Source organism: Limanda limanda, chromosome 16 (genome assembly GCF_963576545.1).
Source record: "Limanda limanda chromosome 16, fLimLim1.1, whole genome shotgun sequence".
Taxonomy (NCBI): domain Eukaryota; kingdom Metazoa; phylum Chordata; class Actinopteri; order Pleuronectiformes; family Pleuronectidae; genus Limanda; species Limanda limanda.
This window is the reverse complement of record NC_083651.1, coordinates 11,608,381-11,627,355: the sequence shown is the minus strand read 5'-3', so window position 1 is coordinate 11,627,355 and position 18,975 is coordinate 11,608,381. Positions and strand designations below refer to the sequence as shown.

The 18,975-nt window shown below is 42.4% G+C and overlaps 2 protein-coding genes across 2 annotated transcripts in view; both read right to left on the bottom strand.

Moving 5' to 3' along the window:
* si:dkey-100n23.5 overlaps window positions 1-10,037 on the bottom strand; it is a 53,618-nt gene extending 43,581 nt beyond the window's left edge. The window contains exons 1-6 of the mRNA XM_061088519.1: window positions 9,877-10,037; window positions 7,375-7,427; window positions 5,954-6,008; window positions 4,893-4,949; window positions 4,718-4,778; window positions 1,988-2,075 (exon numbers count right to left, since the gene is read on the bottom strand). Of these exons, the coding sequence (XP_060944502.1) occupies window positions 1,988-2,075; window positions 4,718-4,778; window positions 4,893-4,949; window positions 5,954-6,008; window positions 7,375-7,427; window positions 9,877-9,957 (395 nt within the window). The 5' untranslated portion in view covers window positions 9,958-10,037. The remainder of the gene's footprint in view (window positions 1-1,987; window positions 2,076-4,717; window positions 4,779-4,892; window positions 4,950-5,953; window positions 6,009-7,374; window positions 7,428-9,876) is intronic.
* Window positions 10,038-13,314: 3,277 nt separating this feature from the next.
* LOC133021381 (mid1-interacting protein 1-B-like) lies at window positions 13,315-15,034 on the bottom strand. Its single transcript, XM_061088210.1, has one exon. It carries the CDS (start codon window positions 14,678-14,680, stop codon window positions 14,165-14,167), a length of 516 nt encoding a protein of 171 aa, XP_060944193.1. The 5' UTR covers window positions 14,681-15,034; the 3' UTR covers window positions 13,315-14,164.
* Window positions 15,035-18,975: the final 3,941 nt, after the last annotated feature.

The window sequence follows — 18,975 nt, the reverse complement described above, 5'->3', positions numbered from 1 at the left end:
CCTGCACGCACGCCAACGTGCACACACACACACACACACACACACACACACGCACACACGCACACACGCACACACGCACACACGCACACACACACACACGTGCAAGCTCACTAGGAAATCTCTCCAGAGGCTCAATCTCATTTCTCACCAGCTCACACCGCTTCCTCTCACCCTCCGTCTTCAGCTCTGCCGCTATCTCTCTGTGCCCTCAGCGCACGGCAGATTCAGTTTGCCTGAATCCATCCATCAAATACGTAAAAATAGATGCACACGCGCGCACACACACACACAAAGACGCACAAACGCACTTCCCATCCTCTCTTGCATCCTCTTCAATCACTCTTAGATCATCCCGTCTCCCTTCTCCATCTCCTCTGGCGATTTTTTTTGTTTGTTCATTCATAAACCATCACACTGTGCCGTCACTGTGTGTGTGTGCGTGCGTGTGTGTGCGTGCGTGTGTGTGTGTGTGTGTGCGTGCGTGCGAGAGGGAGGACGGGAGGTTGTGTACTGGGGGCTGAGGGGTAATTGCGCATGCATGCAAAGCCACATACCCGCCTGCCGAAACACACACACAGCTTATCTCTGTGCAGTCAAAACCCGACAGCCCCCCTGACGCCTCGTCCGCGCTTCGCTCTAACCTATTAAGTGCGGTGGGGGTTTTTTTCTCGCCACGTCATGTGCGACCAGCCACGAAGATAAAGACTTATCATCCTCCCACCTGACTCTCTCCGGTGCTACAAGAGGTGTGCAGCTCGTAAGCCTGTGAAGTGAGCTGAATGTGGCCTGCCCCCTTCCCCTCACCTATAAGGACGTCTTCTTCTGAGTTATAGTACTATTATATCGTCTGGCTTATTGCTAATCACTGCCGGGAACCCCCCACGGGATGGGGATGGGGATGGGCGGGGGAGCAGACACACAGCCACGAACGATCGCCTGGACTTAGCACACCGCGGTGCTGCAAACTTCTTAAAGCTGCCTCGTCTTTCGCCCACGGAGCGCTTTTTTTTTTTCAGGCTGCATGTTTGTGTCAGAAAAGCTCCCGTGCTAGGAATGGAAAATGAGAAAACAGCTCACACCAACACAAGCAAATTCACACTCGCACTGTGGAGACTGCTCATGGGAGTTTGAGCGACAGCAACACAGCGCTGCAAAGCGTGAAGATGGGTGCACACACACACACACACACACACACACACACACACACACACACACACACACACACACACACACACACACACACACACACACACACACACACACACACACACACACACACACACACACACACACACACACACACACACACACACACACACACACACACACACACACTCGCTCGCTCGCTCTGAACGGCTGAAACCCACTCCCTTTTCAATTAGAGCGTCGGCTGGCTGGAACAGAATAGGAGGAGGGGGAGGAGGAGGAGGAGGGAGGAGGAGGGGGGGGAGGAAGGAGGGGGGCTGTCAATGCTCCGCGGGGAGACACATGCTCCGGCAGACCAAACACATGCACACACATAAACACACAGAGTGGCCACAACAAAACAAAAGACAAATGTGCATTCGGAGGAGGACTTGCAAGCAGACGTGTTACAGGGAATTTTTAAATAATTAGTCAATCAGTGGATCAACACAATAAAATGAGCAGGTCATTTAATAACTGATCCTTAAAACATTGTGAATGTTCGTTTCTTTTTATAACTTTAAGTATTTTCAAATAAATCTCACTTTAGCTCAAAAGAAATGATCAGCTCTTTTATGCTGTTTTTATGCGTTTATGTTCTTATCGAGTTTTTGTCTTATTGTTTGTCAGTGCATGTCTTTATCATAATTTTTGATCCACTTTTAGTTAGTTACTAAACCAAGTATCTGATGAATTTTTTTCCTGATATTTTATTGAGCATATATAATACATTTTAAATATCAGGGGGAGGATGGGGGGGAAGAAAACATATTCATGAAAAAACGCCAAGTTTCCTACTCACATCTCAAATCTGTTGGTGCTTATTTCTCGGACCAGGTTGAGGTACAGGTTCAAAGTGATGAGGCAAACCCAGGCCAAGGAGCTCCAGTCTGCAGACACACACACACACACAAAAACCACAAGGTCAAATTACAACACTGGCCCCCGCCACCCAGCATGCACCTGCAAATGTGCATCCAATGTGTGAGGGTGTGCGTGTGTGTGTGTGTGTGTGTGTGTGTGTGTGTGTGTGTGTGTGTGTGTGTGTGTGTGTGTGTGTATCTGTGTGTGCATGTGGCCCAAGTTTTGATAAATGAAGGTCCATTCTGCAGTAATATGAGGGAAACCTGTGGCTCAGGGTGATGGATGAGAGGGGGGAGCTCCGAGAGAGATAATGATGAACTGTGGAAAGGCAGAAGGGAGATAGCGCCGGAGTGGGGGCGAGAGAGAGAAAGGAAGGGAAAGAGGAGGAATAGAGTGAGCCGCGGGAGGCGGGGGTGTGTGGGGACCAACGGAGTGGAGGAGATCCGAGGATGTAAAGACGCCGGGAAGAAAAGATGAAATGAAGAAAGGGAAAGGAAGGTGCAGTCAGCAGAGGGGCAAAAAATATATGAATGTATTTTACAGAGACAAGGAGGAAAGTGGAGAAGGATCGCTTTGCTTTTTCTGCCCTCGTATTCAGTCCCTTTCCTGTGTGTGTGTGTGAGTGTGTGTGTGTGTGTGTGTGTGTGTGTGTGTGTGTGTGTGTGTGTGTGTGTGTGTGTGTGTGTATATGAGTGTGTGTATGTGTGTGTGTGAGAGAGAGTTTCTGTTGACAGGACAGGCAGGGCCGGTAGTCACAATGATGGATTCTTTGAGTCGCATACTCAGTTTACTCAGTTTCACAACACACCCACCCCACACACACATACACACACACACACAAACACACAAATATACAAAGCACACACACTCTTCTTACACTCAGGGAACCTTTAGGAAGAGCTCTCAGTGACTAAGAAAGAAGGAGGCTGGCCGTCAATGTCATCAACACAATAAATCACTGTCACCGTGGTAGCGAAGCCGTCTTATATAACCAGGAAGCAGTCGAAAACACCACCTGTCCTGCCGCTGCCCCTGCTACCGTCGTCTTCCTCCGTTTCAAACACATTTCATAAAATTTTATTGGCCGGAGTTAAAAGCAGAGCTGTGCTTCTCCGGCTCCCGCTGGACCTGACGCCTCGCAACAGAACAGAGTGCCTGTTCAGCCACTGTTTATGTACAGCCGTTTGTCCTCGGCGTGAGGATCCTCATGATAAACCGAGGTGACACGCACAAACCCCGCGGCAGTAACTCACTGCCCATTACCCTCTACCCATCTGAGTGTGTGTGTGTGTGTGTGTGAGAGAGAGAGAGAGACAGAGACAGAGACAGAGACAGAGAGAGAGAGAGAGAGAGAGAGAGAGAGAGAGAGAGAGAGAGAGAGAGAGAGAGAGAGAGAGAGAGAGAGAGAGAGAGAGAGTGTGTGTGTGTGTGTGTGTGTGTGTGTGTGTGTGTGTGTGTGTGTGTGTGTGTGTGTGTGTGTGTGTGTGTGTGTGTGTGTGTGTGTGTGTGTGTGTGTGTGTGTGTGTGTGTGTGTGTGTGTGTGTGTGTGTCTCGGCACTTGTGTGTCTGTCTGCGGAGCAAAAGCAACACAGGCGAAAACAAGCCTGGTTAAGTGTCGTATTAGCAACCGGTCTTAACTAAGAATCTTGGTGCTAATTAAGGCTAAAGGAGCTGTAATTACAGTAAATGCCAGCAATGCAAATAAAACCAGGATTTCTCATGTAAAAAAAAACAACCCTGTCTCATCAGTACAAATAAACACAATATAATTGACTATGATTAACTATAATGAAATGCTGCAGTCCTGTCTTGTCATTGGAGGAAAATGATCTCCTCATACAGGAGACGGTGATGACACACTGAGGAATCTGGTTTGAGGGCAACCCTATGAGCTGCCAATGAGTAAACACCAGTGTTTGACTCCCAAGTGTTACACCATCACTATGGGTGTGGTTTCCTTACGGTGGGTGTGTTGTGTGGGAATTTTCCTAAATGATGAACAGGTTTAACTGCCAGCATCGTCAGCTAGTGAACAGTATCAAATCAAAAGCAAATATACACTCCTTTATTTTGAATAGGACGCATAGGTTGAGTTGGTGACATACAGTAAATGCAATTTGAACTTGAATGCCCAAACCATCCACCAAGGCCCCGCCTTACAGCTAAGCCAAAAACAAAATGTAGATCAGGAAGTGTGGAAAAATGAATGTTGATAAAAGAAAAAAATACGAACCAAATTGAAGCCTAATCCCTTATGAAATGTAAATCCACTAGACGAAAAGTGGTGAACTCAAAACTGTGGATTCATGAAAATGTTGGGGATTTCAAAACCTTAGTTCCTTGCCCTTATCTCCACTTCTGTGGAAACCCTATCTGCAGTGTTTTGATAATTACGTATGTTGTTGATTTGGGCGCCATACAAATAAAACTGAAATGAACTGGAAACAACTCCACACCTTACATTCCAAAAAGCTCTGGATGAAAGATGTTCGAAGCTGGAACAATCAGTGTCGAGACGCTTTTTGTTCCCAAGCCAATAAACCCAACCGACAAAGCTGTATTTTTTTTCCACTGTGATATACGAGCTCCTCAGCAGATGTCTTTGCTGGCGTACTCGTCTCTATTGTGCAAAGTTTGCTAGTGAGTAATTAATTAAATTAGGACTTACCAAAGTAAGTTAGCCACCAGGCCTGGAAGTCACAAAGAGACCCCTCTGGATGTGAATCGCCCTGGGTGAAGGAAGGACAGAAGAGCACAGACAGAGAGACATTTTTCACCAACCTCCAAATAATAAAAAAAAAAGAAGATTTGCGCAATTACTGAAACCGACGGGAGAAACTCACCATGACATATGCTACGCTGTCGAAAAAGGCGGCGACAGTCAGGCTGAGAATCATCTTCTGTACAGAGAAAATGAGAGAACGACATGAAAAGGGATGCCAGTGCATTTATATTCACACAGAGCTGGAAGGGCAAATCACAGATCAAATGATCACTGATGTGGCTGACAGCTTGGGATACGACGTCCCTGGTGACAACTCGCTGAACATATCACAGAGGGGAGAGTCTTCTTAATTCCCTCTGTACAAACCGAACTCAGTAGGTTTTTATGGAATAAATCGATAATCTGCCTGCTTCAGAATTTTAAAAGGGTATGTGCTATGAATGCCAGCTGTCACTTTTCCACTTGACTGTGACTATAGAGGTGGATGTGGTAGGTGCATAAAGAGACACACGGAGCTTTGTGTCAATTTCTGTCCTGCAGTAATGACCCTGGCAAGGCTGCAGAGGAAGCGCTTAGATGGAGGGCGAGGAGGAGGAGAAGAGCACGGGAGGGCCACAGGGCGCTAAAGACTATTGACTGACAGATAACCTTTGTGTGGAGTGGAGGTAAGGAGAGGGTTTGTGTGGTGCAAGAGGAGGAGGTGGAGGAGGAAGAGGAGAGAGGAGGAAGGAAAGGCCACTGCTTTCAACCTGGTCTGAAGGTAATAGGATCCATCAGAGCCCTGTGTTAAGCTGTCACTTACTTTCTGATTAGGAGGATAACGCGAGGCGCTGCTAAACCTGACAGACCTGCTGGACCGGCTTCAAAAACAGAAACCAGCCCCACAGTTCCCACAGTGCACACTCAACCCCACACTGACATGTATGGTATGTAATGTAGGACAGGACAATTATCAACAACAAAAAAAAACTAGTGTAAATCTCTTCAGAGGAAAAGGCAGAGGACGGAAGTCATTACCACAGAATTCACTTCACAACTGATCAATCTGTACATTTTAATTGGGTTCAATTGTACCAAGATTTACCAATGCTAATTTAACACATTTCCTTTTTTTGATAAGTTTTGATAAATTTCAAACAAGAAGGAAAACATACTGTACATTGTAGTGTGCAACTTTACCTGAGCCAAAGAGTGATATCTGCGAAGCAGCCAGATCACAAACAGCATGAAGAGACTGAGGAGAAAAGACGACAGCAATGAAATGTTTCTTGTTAATTGCAGGGGTCAGTAGAATGTCACTCAGTAGAGTTGATATCTCGGCCACGGCCCATAAGTCCCCTTTAAACCCATCAGGCTGCACCTAATTGTTCACATAGATATCAGTGCCCTGAATGTGCCTGCCTTTTTCAATCAAGATTCATTAATTATTCACTGTGAAAGTAGTAAAACAAAATTGAAAACGTCCGATCTTGCAAAGTTAAAAAGACAGTGGAAAATATTCCTTGATCTGCACCAAAATTTAATTGGTTCTTGCCCCACCTGTAAAACATCCTTCCACTAAGTTTCGTGGAAATCAGTTCAGATTTTTTTGTGCAATCATGCTTACAAACCAACAAACAAACAGACAGGGCTGAAAACCTCCACAGCAGAGGTAACAATCTGAGCAGGACAGGGTGTTAACTGCTGGTTTACTTATTGCACATAAATGTATCATAAGACCTAAGACATTAACACCTTCAGGCTCCCTTACAAACTCTATTGCTATTCTTTAGTTTGCAGTAAGATCTCTAGTCTGCCTGTTTTGACTGAAACTAATGAAACGTGTACGTGTGTCAGAAATCCTGCCAAAGACCTGCTTAGCCTTTATGTGAAGGCTGATTTTCTGCCAGAAGGTAACCTGCACGGGAAGATATCGAAGCCAGCGTGTTGACGTGCACTTTATCAAATGTCTATTAGATGGTACGTCCAGAATAACAACTGATGGTTGAAACAAATGAGAACCCTCAGAGGATTTCTTTGCAATAATGAATAAACGTTTACCAGCAGAGATAATAATTTCCCTTGCAAGTTTTTTTAAAATTAATATTCCATTAAGCTGATGGAGAATGTCATTCTGTAGTCGATAGCCTTGGGCCTGAGTTAAAGACACTTCATTGAGTTTCAGTAGAAAACTAGCTTTTAAATGCAAATCTTAAGCAGATCATTCTGTAGTTACATTCACCACTTTGGATAAACCGGCTAGACCAAAAATAGATTTCATTTACAGGACAAACATTTCTATCAGGACAAGGTGCGGCCAATAAAAAAACACTGCAAACCCCAGACGCTAAAACTAAAAACAGACTTGAAAGAGCACATCAGAGACACGGCCTCTTATCCTTATTCACAGGGTTAGTGTAAAGGACCATTTCCACGATACATTAACATCGCCCAATCCTAATGTCCAGAGTTCAGTGAACGATTGAATGCAACTCATCGTTGACAAGAATTAGTCAGATATACAATATGTCAACATATCCCCAAATTATACTTTGTTCTGATGTAAAATAAAAGCGAAGGACACATGTCAAAACAAAGAAATACGATGAGGAAATATTTACCATCCTGCTAAGGAGATGGTGCCTGTGGCTCGTTTTACTGTTAAAATCACCACCTGTAAATCAGAAACAACACATTATTAATAAAAACAACAGACGTATACATACTGTGTGATATTTCTGTCCGACAAGAGCTGTGGAAATTTGAAAGTGTAATTATTTAAATAAGTTTAGAAATAACATGATTGACAGGACTGCCTCTTGATGTGTTGTGGGGTTTTTTTGTGTGCGTGCCTGACAGCACACGTGAAGTTAAAGGAAGCATTATTACAAAAATACTTCCTGATTTGCGTACATATATGGAAAACCGACAGCATTTGCAATGTAAAGGATTCACAATGTAGTAGAACCTCAGACATCTGAGGTGTTGTTGAATCACCTCTACATGCATTTCACCCATTCCAACACTCTACATAGATAACACAGACTGCTGTTATGAGAAAGCTGAAGGGATGATGATACACTGACATGCCTGTGTGTTTACCGGGCTAGAACCTGACACACAACATATTTTGTGCAGAGCTACATCCAACCTGAAACTGATCGAACAACTTAACTCGGAGGGGATATGAGAAAAGAAAAGTAAAACAAAAGAAGGAATGAAAGGAAGAACAAAGTCACAACAAAGAGCTACCTGTGATTTGTCTGGTGACCTGCAATTAACTTTGTGAGAACAGATGCTGTTGTCTGTAGAAATCAGGGACATCTACCGACTAGAACAGGACAAATCTGGTGTAAAATCTGACTCACTGAAGAGAGTATCCCACCTTTAACCAGTGTATGACTGTTTTAAGTACTTTTGAATTGATTGTTTCCAATATGGAGCAGCGGGGGTGATAAAAAGGTTCTAACTTTTCACACTTTGGTATAAAATGTTTTCATGAATAGTGCATTAGTGATCTTGCCTTTTGAATTGTTTATTCTGTGACTTTTGGAAGAGGTTTTTTCCTCATGTCACAGAAATGGATCATATTGATCTTGGGCAATATATACAGTATTAATACAAGATGATCCAAAGAAGAAGCAATGACCACCTTGTGTCATCTTATAGTGTAAATGAAGATTTGACTGTCAATTTCAAATGAGTTAAGTATTGGGGCTGCATGTACAGAACTCAATTAATCTACCTATTATCTACTAATTTCTTCTTAATTTCCGAAATTCCTGAAAATAATTCCAGATTTAAATTTTTAAAGGTTGACGTAATATGATCAAATTGCTTGTTTAGTCCATCCATTAATCTAAACCCAAAGAGATTCAATTCATTTTCACATTTAAAATTTAAAAAAAAGAACAAATCCCCACAATTAAAAAGCTCAAAGTTGCAGGCACAATATGAAAATGTTGCACATAATGAAGTGGTTTATAAATTTTAAATTTTAACAGATTTTACAGTATTTTGGAGATTGACTATTGAACTTAGTAATTCATCATCTTGGTCTTGGTGAACTCAGTATAGATATATAAACATGAATCCTGAAACTCAACTTAAATCTTAGCTCAATTTACAAAGAAAAAAGGATGTTATCAGCTGACTAGTTTACCTTCATTTGAGTTTAAGTGTTTGATTTACTTAGTAATCTTCACTTGAATGAATGAGCATTCCTATTTGGCCGATACTCCAAACACATGTGGGACAATAAGGACGGTGGATTCATGCCTGAACATTTCATCTTTAAATTTCACAAGAAGTGAGATGCAAAACCGGTATCTAGCAGAGTCGGAGAGTGTAAAACACTGATTTATTGCTTGCGCTTGTGATGGATTGTTTGTCACTTAAGATGATATTTGGGCCCTTAGCAAAACAACATTACTGCAGCATTCCTCCTGTGATATTTGAGCCCACAGAAGGGATGATGACACTAAGCCTCAAGATGCTAATATGCAAATATACTCCTCCTCACATGAACAGGACTGTGTCACTCTAATCTGAAAAACTTCATTCAGCAATCATTGATCCAATCGGTGTGTTTCCTAACAATGTTATTCGGAACATAAGGGAAGAATTCAGCAATTTAATAATCACCTTTTTACACTAATGCAAAAGATGGAGACTAAACCACCTGTAAATTGAATGCAATCCAAAGAGGAAAAGCAATTCATGTAAAAGATGGATGCAAAACATTACCAAGGCTTCTAACACACATGTGGGGAAAACAAGTGGCTCAAAAGACGTGAGGTTGTTGGTTTAATGTTAAAGTTTTGGTTAGCTGTCAGCAAGCTACTGTGTCATAGGGAAAACATAACGTTATCTCATATTCAACAGGCTAACAGCTAGTGAGCCTGTTGATTACTGCATGGTGACAGATGAGCCCGGGAAACAAGCTAATGGCTAATTATCACTAAATCTATCGATCATGTATTAACCCGTCAGGCGCAGTCACTAATGACCAATTCCAGCAATAGCCCTGCGGGGAGTTAACAGTGACACGTTGTGAAGCTAACTAGCTAATTAGCCCCGAAGCTAATGAGAAAACAGAGCACACAGTGACGTTGGCTACTTACGCATCGATAGTCTTCGGAATGTGTGTTAAAAAATACGCAGCGCGAATCGTTACTTGTTGACCGTGTATCTACAGTGTCCATTTTTAGTCAGAGTTATCTATTTTAGATGATTTCGCATCAGTTTGCTTTTGTTTTGCTGTAGGTTCACTTGTATTTCCTGTTTCTACGGCGCGCACGCAGGGACAAAATAGAACAGTTGCGCGTTTGAGTCGAAGTGTCGTTCGCGAGTCAGAGGCTTGAGTTGTATAAATAGGCTGTATAAAAAAAGTTATATCCAGAGGTTGTCTATTAAAAAAACAAGCTTTTACAAGTTGTGAAATATTTCTTAATACTTTATCATCATTTATTTCATTTCATTTTATTTACTCAACTAAATTGAGAGGGAAATATTGTTGCTATAGTTACTTCACACTACTTTACACTTTACAAACGGATGATGTATTGATGATTTTATGAAATATGAAGGAGTGTTACAGATAGCAATTCTACTAGGACATATTTTTTATTTGATTATTATTGGATTTATTTTTGTGTTACTTGTGTATTCCTTTGTTTTGCTGCTGTATACCTCTACAACCAGAGGGAAATATTATAGCTACTTTATTGTTACTTGACACTACTTTCAATTCCACAAACTATCAAGGCAATGATACCGATTAAAGGTCAACAGTGTGTTGACCTCCACTCACTGTAACATTTAATACTCTTTGTACTCAGTACAATATAATAAAATATCATGCATACAAAATTTAAATCTATAAAATACTCATCATACGAATGATAACAATATCACTTCGCTCATTCTGCTGTACAATGAATAATAGTTAAAAAAAATACATATTTTAACAACGCCTACTTTTTTACAAACATTTGTTGCACCTATATTGGTTTATTTCTTACTAATACCAAAGCCCCAGTTCATTGTCCAGTGATCGGCTGCTTAAAAGCTTCAAAAATCACAGTGTTCCAACTTGAATAATATCTTGTCGATGGAAACAATAACACACAAGGCTTTGTGACAAATCCAGGCGGCAGCAGTGTTTCTATGAGCAAAACACACTGGATACTGAAACAAAGCAATAGCCTCAGGTATTCACCTTAGGTTACTGATAAGACAAACTATTCTCTATGTTTTGTTTTTTGAAACTAGTAACTTCTTGAAAGTCGAAAACAACAAGGCATGTTTCTCAAAATGCCAATAGCAGTGTGGCTGCACTGCCTGAGAAGAGTCGCAATCAGATAGAAAAAGGAATTTAGAAGGTGTGTCGCTTTGACGATGGTTGAGAAGTTTTGCTTGACTTGAAATATTCTTCTCCGACTTGATTTTGAACACACCTTGTGAAACAGCTTTAGCCTGATAAGGAAACTGTAAAAAAAATCAAAAATCTACATCTAAAAAAATCTACATTTTAAATAAACTTGGGCCAAGTGATCTCTGTGATAAATGCATTAAAATTATTTTTATTTCCTCTGTAATCGTCTTTCGCCCGTAAAGAGCAACCTGGACCGTTTGTCGAACCGAGACTCCGGCTGCATCCATTTCCCTCGGTGGCCTTTGAGTCTGTCACTGTCAGTAAAAATGAATGTCTGTTATTTTCTGTTTTCCACTTGGCGAGATATTACATAAAACCAGACATGCATGCATGCACACAACTGAAATAGTCTTCCTTCTCTGCCCTCACTTTAAAATTCTATATAAATGCAAAAATAAAAAGCAGAATTATTGGGTGCCGTGCACACTTGCAATTATATACACTGTCATATGTATTCCCAGCCTAAAGAATATACAATAATGTGGAGCTGGATGAAAATGAATCGAAAAGATAACCAAGTTCAACAGTTTCTCTTTCTTAGTTTAGTAAGAAAGTTCAAGTGGTTTAAGGTATTGTCTCTGAAACTTAACTGACAGGTAACATTCCTCACCCGCAGGCTCTTGAACCCTTCCACCCTCTGAAGTTCACCCTCAGCCAAGACAACTTTGTTTTTATGAGCTTTTTGCGCCTTCAACAGAATGCTGTTCAACCACTCATAATGACAAGGACACTCAGAAGACCAAATACCTCCACCAAGGTACAACAGACCCCTTGACTTCTAGTACCCAGCTGCAACAAACTGCTCAACCATAGATATGAATCCCCTGAATATGCCTGAATCCTGAAGTGTTCCCTGTAAAATCTGAGCCAATGTCGAAAAACATCGCACATCTCGCAATGTTAAAGACAAATGTCTAAAGTCTTGGATCCACCGCTGATCCTGATCCACTCCAAAATGAAATGCGTTCTCTGCTGAGTCATTCTCGCATCCTTCCACCAATCCTCTTAGTCATCCATTCAGTTGTTTTTGTGTCATCTTGTTCACAAACAAACCAATGGACGGAGGTGAAAACATCTCCTCCATTGCAGAGGTAATACCAACACAGAATCCAAGAATCATATCCTGAAAGTAAGCTTCTGGAGGTGAAATGTGCATTAGAATAACAGCCCTGCAGCAACAGTTGTGACAGACTCTTTGTATGTGTTTATGTTCCGTCTCTACACAGCAATCTTTTCATCACCTGTGTTACACAATGGATTCAGAGACACGGCAGAGAAGAGATACAGACAATCATGTTTCCGTCCTGATCTGTCTGACATTTTGTTAGTTTATTCTTTAGAACCTTGTTCTCTGTGAATCTCTGAATTGCTGGCCACATCTCAGATTGTTTTTCTGCAGTGAAATGATTGTTCTTTCTATTATTAAACTTCCAAGAAAACGTATATAACAGTGTTTTATACCTCCGCCAACAAGGTTATGTTTTCAGCTATGTCTGGTTTTTGGGTTTGCTTGTCTGCAGCTGGATTAGACTTAAAACAACTGATATAAACCGAACTTGGTGGATGGGACGAGGCGTGAGATCTGGCTCACCAAGGAATGTTTCTCATTTTCATTAGTCATTGTGAGACATTATATCTCAAGAAATAATGTAATTATATGGTAAAAAATCGGTCCTATTTAAGGTTGTTTGGCCTTGGCAGTGATATCCGCTTTGCTAAGGGGCAAGTTAGAAATAGGGTGACTGTGGCTCAGTGGTAGAGCGGCCGTCCCCAAACCAGCACGTCATGGATCTCAGTCTTTCCCATCTGCATGACGAAGTGTCCTTAGGCAAGATACTGAACCCACGAATTGCCCCTTATAGTTATTGTAAAGTTATCTTAATTATATGTATTAAAAAAAAGAATGTGAAGACTTTATGTAAAGAAACCTAACAATATTTAAAGATGGTGTTTGTCTAGCATGAATTTGGGGTTGGAGGTAGAAAAAATGTTAAATGGCAGGTGCACCCTTGAATAACCCTGCAAGCATAAGCCTGTGATGTAAATGTGGTTTTGGTCTTTGTTTTTGTGATGTTTACTCCCATTTTTTGAATCCATGAAAAACAACCGCACACAACAAACAAAGTATGTTTAAATAAAAGTTTTATTTTGTAAAAACTTATATTTTTCAGTACAAAATTGGCGCAGAAGGTGCATACAAAAATCGTTCACTCACTCCGACAGATGGACATATCCGGTAATACCTCAGTAATGACAACATAAATGACAATAACAACATTTCATCTCATGGAAACTCTTCATTATTCTTTGTGCTAAAAGAATTATCAGTTGATTCCAGTTCATCGACCATGTAGGACAGTGGGAGATCACAGGCAGCTGCAGTAGCGTAAGCATATGCCTCCTTCCATGCGAAATACAATTTAAAGAAACAGATGCATTCAATTTGGAGAAGCACAAATACATGTGAACACACTGACATCATCAGCTTCACAGTGGAGGAAGCTGAGTCTTATGTCGGTATCCCCTCACTACACCCACACAGAGAGAGAGTGGGAGAGAGATAGAGGGGTGGCTAACATGAATGGTCCTCCAACTTTCAAATGACATCTGCCTCTTAAACATGACTCCAGTGTAAGGTAATAAATAATACATTAAATAAAAAAGGTTTAAATATGTGTTTCATCCGCGTATCACAAGAACTGAAAGGCATCATGTGCACAACACGCAGAGTGCAATACGTAAGGGGTTTGGTGTTGAGTACACATGATGCTTTCTTCAAGATCAACACATCGACAGTTCATATACCACAGAGCAGACCAACACCATGTGGGCTGGTAGAGAGGAATAAACTGCCCCCGTTCTCTACCAGTCGTTTCTATTTGTCAGTACATGTAATTAGAAGCCATGGCAGCAGTAATAAGGCCTATTGAAAAGTCAGCCATGAATTTTAAAAAGAGGTTTTCACTCAGTTTCTATTACTGGCCGCATCCTCCGATGCCAATCTCCTTCTTGTAGCGCTTGGTGAGGGAGTCGGCCTGCTGTGTGAGCTTGGACAGGACCCCCTGCAGCCCGGTGAGGTGGTACTGGAACTGCTTCTCCAGGTCCTCGTCCTCCTCCTCTTCTTCCTCCTCCTCGTACGACGACGATGATGATTCGGAGGAGATGGAGGAGTAGGTGGACGTGGTGGAGTTCATGCGGCTGAGCTTCATGGACTCCTCTCGCCTCTCGCTGGCCGTGGCGCACCGGACGCCCCACTCCATGTCCGTGCGGATGGACTTGAGCAGCTGGTAGTAGCCGTACATGTCCCCCTCGTCCAGGTCCGCCTTCATGGCGCTCAGCTCCCGGTCCTCGTCCAGCGGGACGTCCCGCAGCAGACTGGGGACCATGACGGTCTGGTCCATGTTGTTCACGGCGCCGAGGAAGCGGTTCATGGCGGTGAAGAGGGAGTTCTTCTGGATGTTCGTCTCTGACAGCTGCTGCATCATCATCATCTTGGCGACGCTTCTTTTCTCCGACTCAGCCACAGAAGTGAAATAGAGGATCAGCGTCTCCTGTCTTGTTATTGCTCCTGTGTGAGTGCCCTGCTTTAAATCTGAGCTGATCGGCTTAGAGGAGCGTCTGGGAAGCCTCTGCGGGGATTGGCTGTCCGGTGAATCAGGAGAGCTGCGCTTGTCGACGGGCACGGTTCTTCAGTTTCCGCTCTTCGTGATCTGTTTCCTTGAATGTCTTGCGTGTTCTTTTCAATTTTGTGGGAAGACGGGTGATCCTTTATACGCTTCAGGATTCGAAGGCGGTGCCAAATGACCTGTTTGTCAGGTTCTCCCACTGCCACTGAAACCGGACCCAAATGACCTGTAATAGCACCGTGCAGGAGCAGAGGGGGCTCGGCACTTTTTCTAGAAGAGGTGTGGCTCCACAGTGACAGGGAAAAACAAACTAAAATCTCATGCTCTCTAATCAGTTTTAAGATTTATTTACCGTAATTACGCACAGCGGCTGTCACTCCACTGTCTCAACTCTCTGATCCCAAACTTCACTCATGAGCTTACAATGCGAGTTTGTTCTGTGATTTCTCCTGAAAGAAGTCGCTTACATTACATCATCACATTCTCTTCCAGTGAGCCAGACACAGGGAGCCATGCAGAGAGAGGCCCAGCGATGAATATTCATTAAGCCATCAGCCCACTGCTGGTGCTGCCGGTGGAGCCAATCCGGTGGCCCCTTGCGCTTCCGAGGCGGGACCAATCTGTGCTGGGGCCAATGGCGAGGCCCGCTCATTTGCAGAATGCAAAGGCAACACGTGGTCCAGCTCTGGAGCCTTTTGAATGTTTTTTTAATTAAATTCAGAGATTTGCCTTTCACCATGTCAGCCCGAACATTGGAAGAATAATTCGGATTCTATACTCAGATAAAAGTAGCACACTCACTTTGCCTGCATTCAGGTTCCTGCTGTGGAAAACGACATAATTTGAACTAATGTAACCTCGCTGTGAAGCGTTTCTTTCTGGGGAAAGAAACGCCCCCTGATAATAAAGCGACAGAACGTATAGACTTTTTTTTTTGTTGCTTTTGTAGGTAGAGGTGGAGCATGTTTAAACTTCTTCACGTACACTCATATTGTACTTCAATGGGTCCTTGTGTGTCTCCAAATGATCACAGGAGATTTCCGGGTGGTTGTGAGATGATTAGTGGTTTATAAAATAGAAAACGCACAATTACATTGATGAAACGGGAAATGAAAATGTCATAAAACCACAAATTCATTCTTTAATGAGCACCGCATACACATCCAGAAGTCTCTACAGAAGTATTACAGGCCTGGTTATCTCCCCTCGGGGTAACTTTAGGCTAAGCCCATTGCAGTTACTGACAAGCTTTTCAGATTACACTTAAAACCAAACGGTTGCACCATCCAGTTTCCAGCAGTGACGGAGGATTGCTGATTTCCCTCCACTCTTCTATCTACAGCTGCTAGTAAACAGGGGGGGGGGGGACTCCCACATTGCCTCAGCCTCAGAAGCAGCCGACCAGAAGCACTCCATGCACATGTGCTGTACATGCTCTGGTGCAGTGCTCAGCTTGAAATCTGAGCTTTTGTAAACACTTCTGGTCAGACTGAAACTTTAGCCATAAACATGTTTACTGCCGCCCGGCTGTCAACATGAGAAACATGTTTGATGAATTTGCATGTATGCATTTTAAAATAGGCTCACATTGCTTCGGAGAATAGGCTCATTGCAAGCGGACATACTGAAGAGGCCTGAGTGAAACTCCAGGAAGAGGTTTCTTTCGGGCACAGTTTGTTCCAGATACTCACAAAGGAATCACTCATTAAAAAAAATTGTTGCTCAGCAAGAATGGAGAGAATGTGAACAAGGATGGGAAAACCTGCTGGATTAGTTTCTACCACGCCCCTCTCTCTCTCTCTCTCTCTCTCTCTCTCTCTCTCTCTCTCTCTCTCTCTTCCTCTGTCTCTGGTACCCCTCATAGGTAAAGGCACTTGTACAGATTTAGGTATACAGTATCGATAAATATGTAGGTACAGGTATATTTATATGTATAATTTCAGTTATAGGCTATTGTTAAAGGTAGAGGTATACAGTAGGTACATGTATAGGTATAGTTATTGGAATATGTATAAGTACATGCATTGTTAAAGGTATAATTACAGATATGTACAGGCATAGGTACAGGTGTAGTTGATATAGTTATAGTTAAATGTGTATGTTAAAGGTACTGTATAAGTACAGGTATATGTATAGCTACAGATATAGGTACAGATATTTACGTAGAGTATAGGTGAAGTTATAGTTAAAGTCAAAGGGATGGGTAAAGGCACATGTTTTGGTACATGTTTTGTGCGTATGTGTTGTAACTTGTAGTATTAAAGCTAATTTTTACTTTTTAATCAAAAAGTATACACTTAGGAGACGAGGAGTAAAATTACAGAATCAAATTGAAATACTCACATAAAACACTGGAACTTCAGAACTATGCTGAGTAGGAACAAAGTCTTGTAGAATCGTTGGAATCCTTTAATACAAATATAAGTAAAAATCCTCAATTTTGTGTCAGTATTATTAGCAAATTGTGCAGAATACTTAGTCAGTGTTATATTATTATACAAAAGATTGGATTACTATCAATGATGCATGAACATGTAAGCAACACTTGTTATATGTTATATAATGTTAGTGAGCTAAACCATTATCAGCGAACTTTATTTTTCATGCCGATAGGTTTTAAATGTATATTACTACTCTCTAGTAACTATAAAAACAAATACATGTAGTGTGAAATTGAACAACTCGGGTAAAGTACAAGGACCTTAGAATTATACTTAACTGCAATACTTCAGTATATATTTACTATACGTCAATCTCCCTCACTGCCTGTGGTCGGGTCCCACTGCCCCCACACCCCCCCCCACCTCGCAAAACTGCCTTGGAAGCAAAGCTACACACACACAAATGGACTAATCTGATCCCCCCTGTGAAGATTAGCTGATTCTAGAGCCATTTAGGGGAAAAAAGCAGGTCAGCAGAGCAAATGTGTACCACTGCTGAGCGGAGATCAGATAGGAGCAGGAGCGGGCTGTGCCTTCTCAACAGGGCTGTCAATCAAAGGCCCCACCTCGCTGACTTCTCCTATTCTCCCGTGAAAAAAGGCCCTCTCCACTTGTCAGAGGACGCACTGTGCTCGAATGCAACAATAAGACCTGGATCAGTCCGGAAAAGGCGTTTTTTTCTCGATTGTGTGTCATGTCAGAAGCGGAGCCTCCACCGATTACGGCGGGTGTCATCATCATCCCACAAGGCCTCAGAGAGTGAGGGAGAGGAGGAAGCAACGGAGAGGCTGGGGAGGGAGGGAGTGAGGGAGCGTTGGTGGCTGCACTAAAGGAACAGGCAGCTCGAGTGGGAACTCTTGTAGTTGTCAACACGACTGCATGTTACTGAAAAGTGTGAGGCAGGTGTGTCTGGGTTGAGCAGGGAAGCTGGAGGCGAGGCAGCAGCCGCAATTATAACAACAGCAGCGGCAGGAGCAGCGGCTCGTATCCCAAACAAACGGGTGGAGTGGGACAGGCCGGCTATATTACTTTATAAGGTAATAAATGAGGCGTCACTGTGGATTCAAAGAGGGAGGCTCTGTTTGTGCGGTGGAAGTGCTCCCTCTGCAAGTTGGTGAAAAGCACATGCATAAGAAGGTCAGATTAAAGCAGTAAAGTTCCTGTCATAGATTCTAATGAGGTTTTCAGTCTAAATTAAACTTCCATGTAAAAACACATCACTAAGCTACTCAAGATTTGAAGTTGGTTCTAATCTCTGTCATCAAAACCAGGAATTCCCCGTCCGATCAACATCACGCATGGGATGAATCTTAGATGATGGGGGTGATTTCCAGGACTTTCCACAATGTTCGGTTGTTCAGGTTATTTAATGTGAAAGGAAAACCAAATAAATACATGGACTCGCAGCTTCCTTGTTCAAGTTTTGTATTTTACAGCTCAAAGTACTTACATTTGTACACTGCAAAACAACGTGTGTGTGATTGAATTCAGTCCATATCTTATTATTCAACAGGCGTGGTTGCTCATTTCATTAACAGAGTTGATCCTACATCAACTTCAGTTATTCAACTCAAGTTAAATTAACTCAAATGTTTAAGGCAGCAGAAGAACATAGAGTGTGTTTTAAGACACACAATATTTGGATTGGTGTTAACAGTCTCTCCACATCGACAGACTAGAGTTTAAGCTAAACTTTTAGCAATAATAACGCTAGATTAA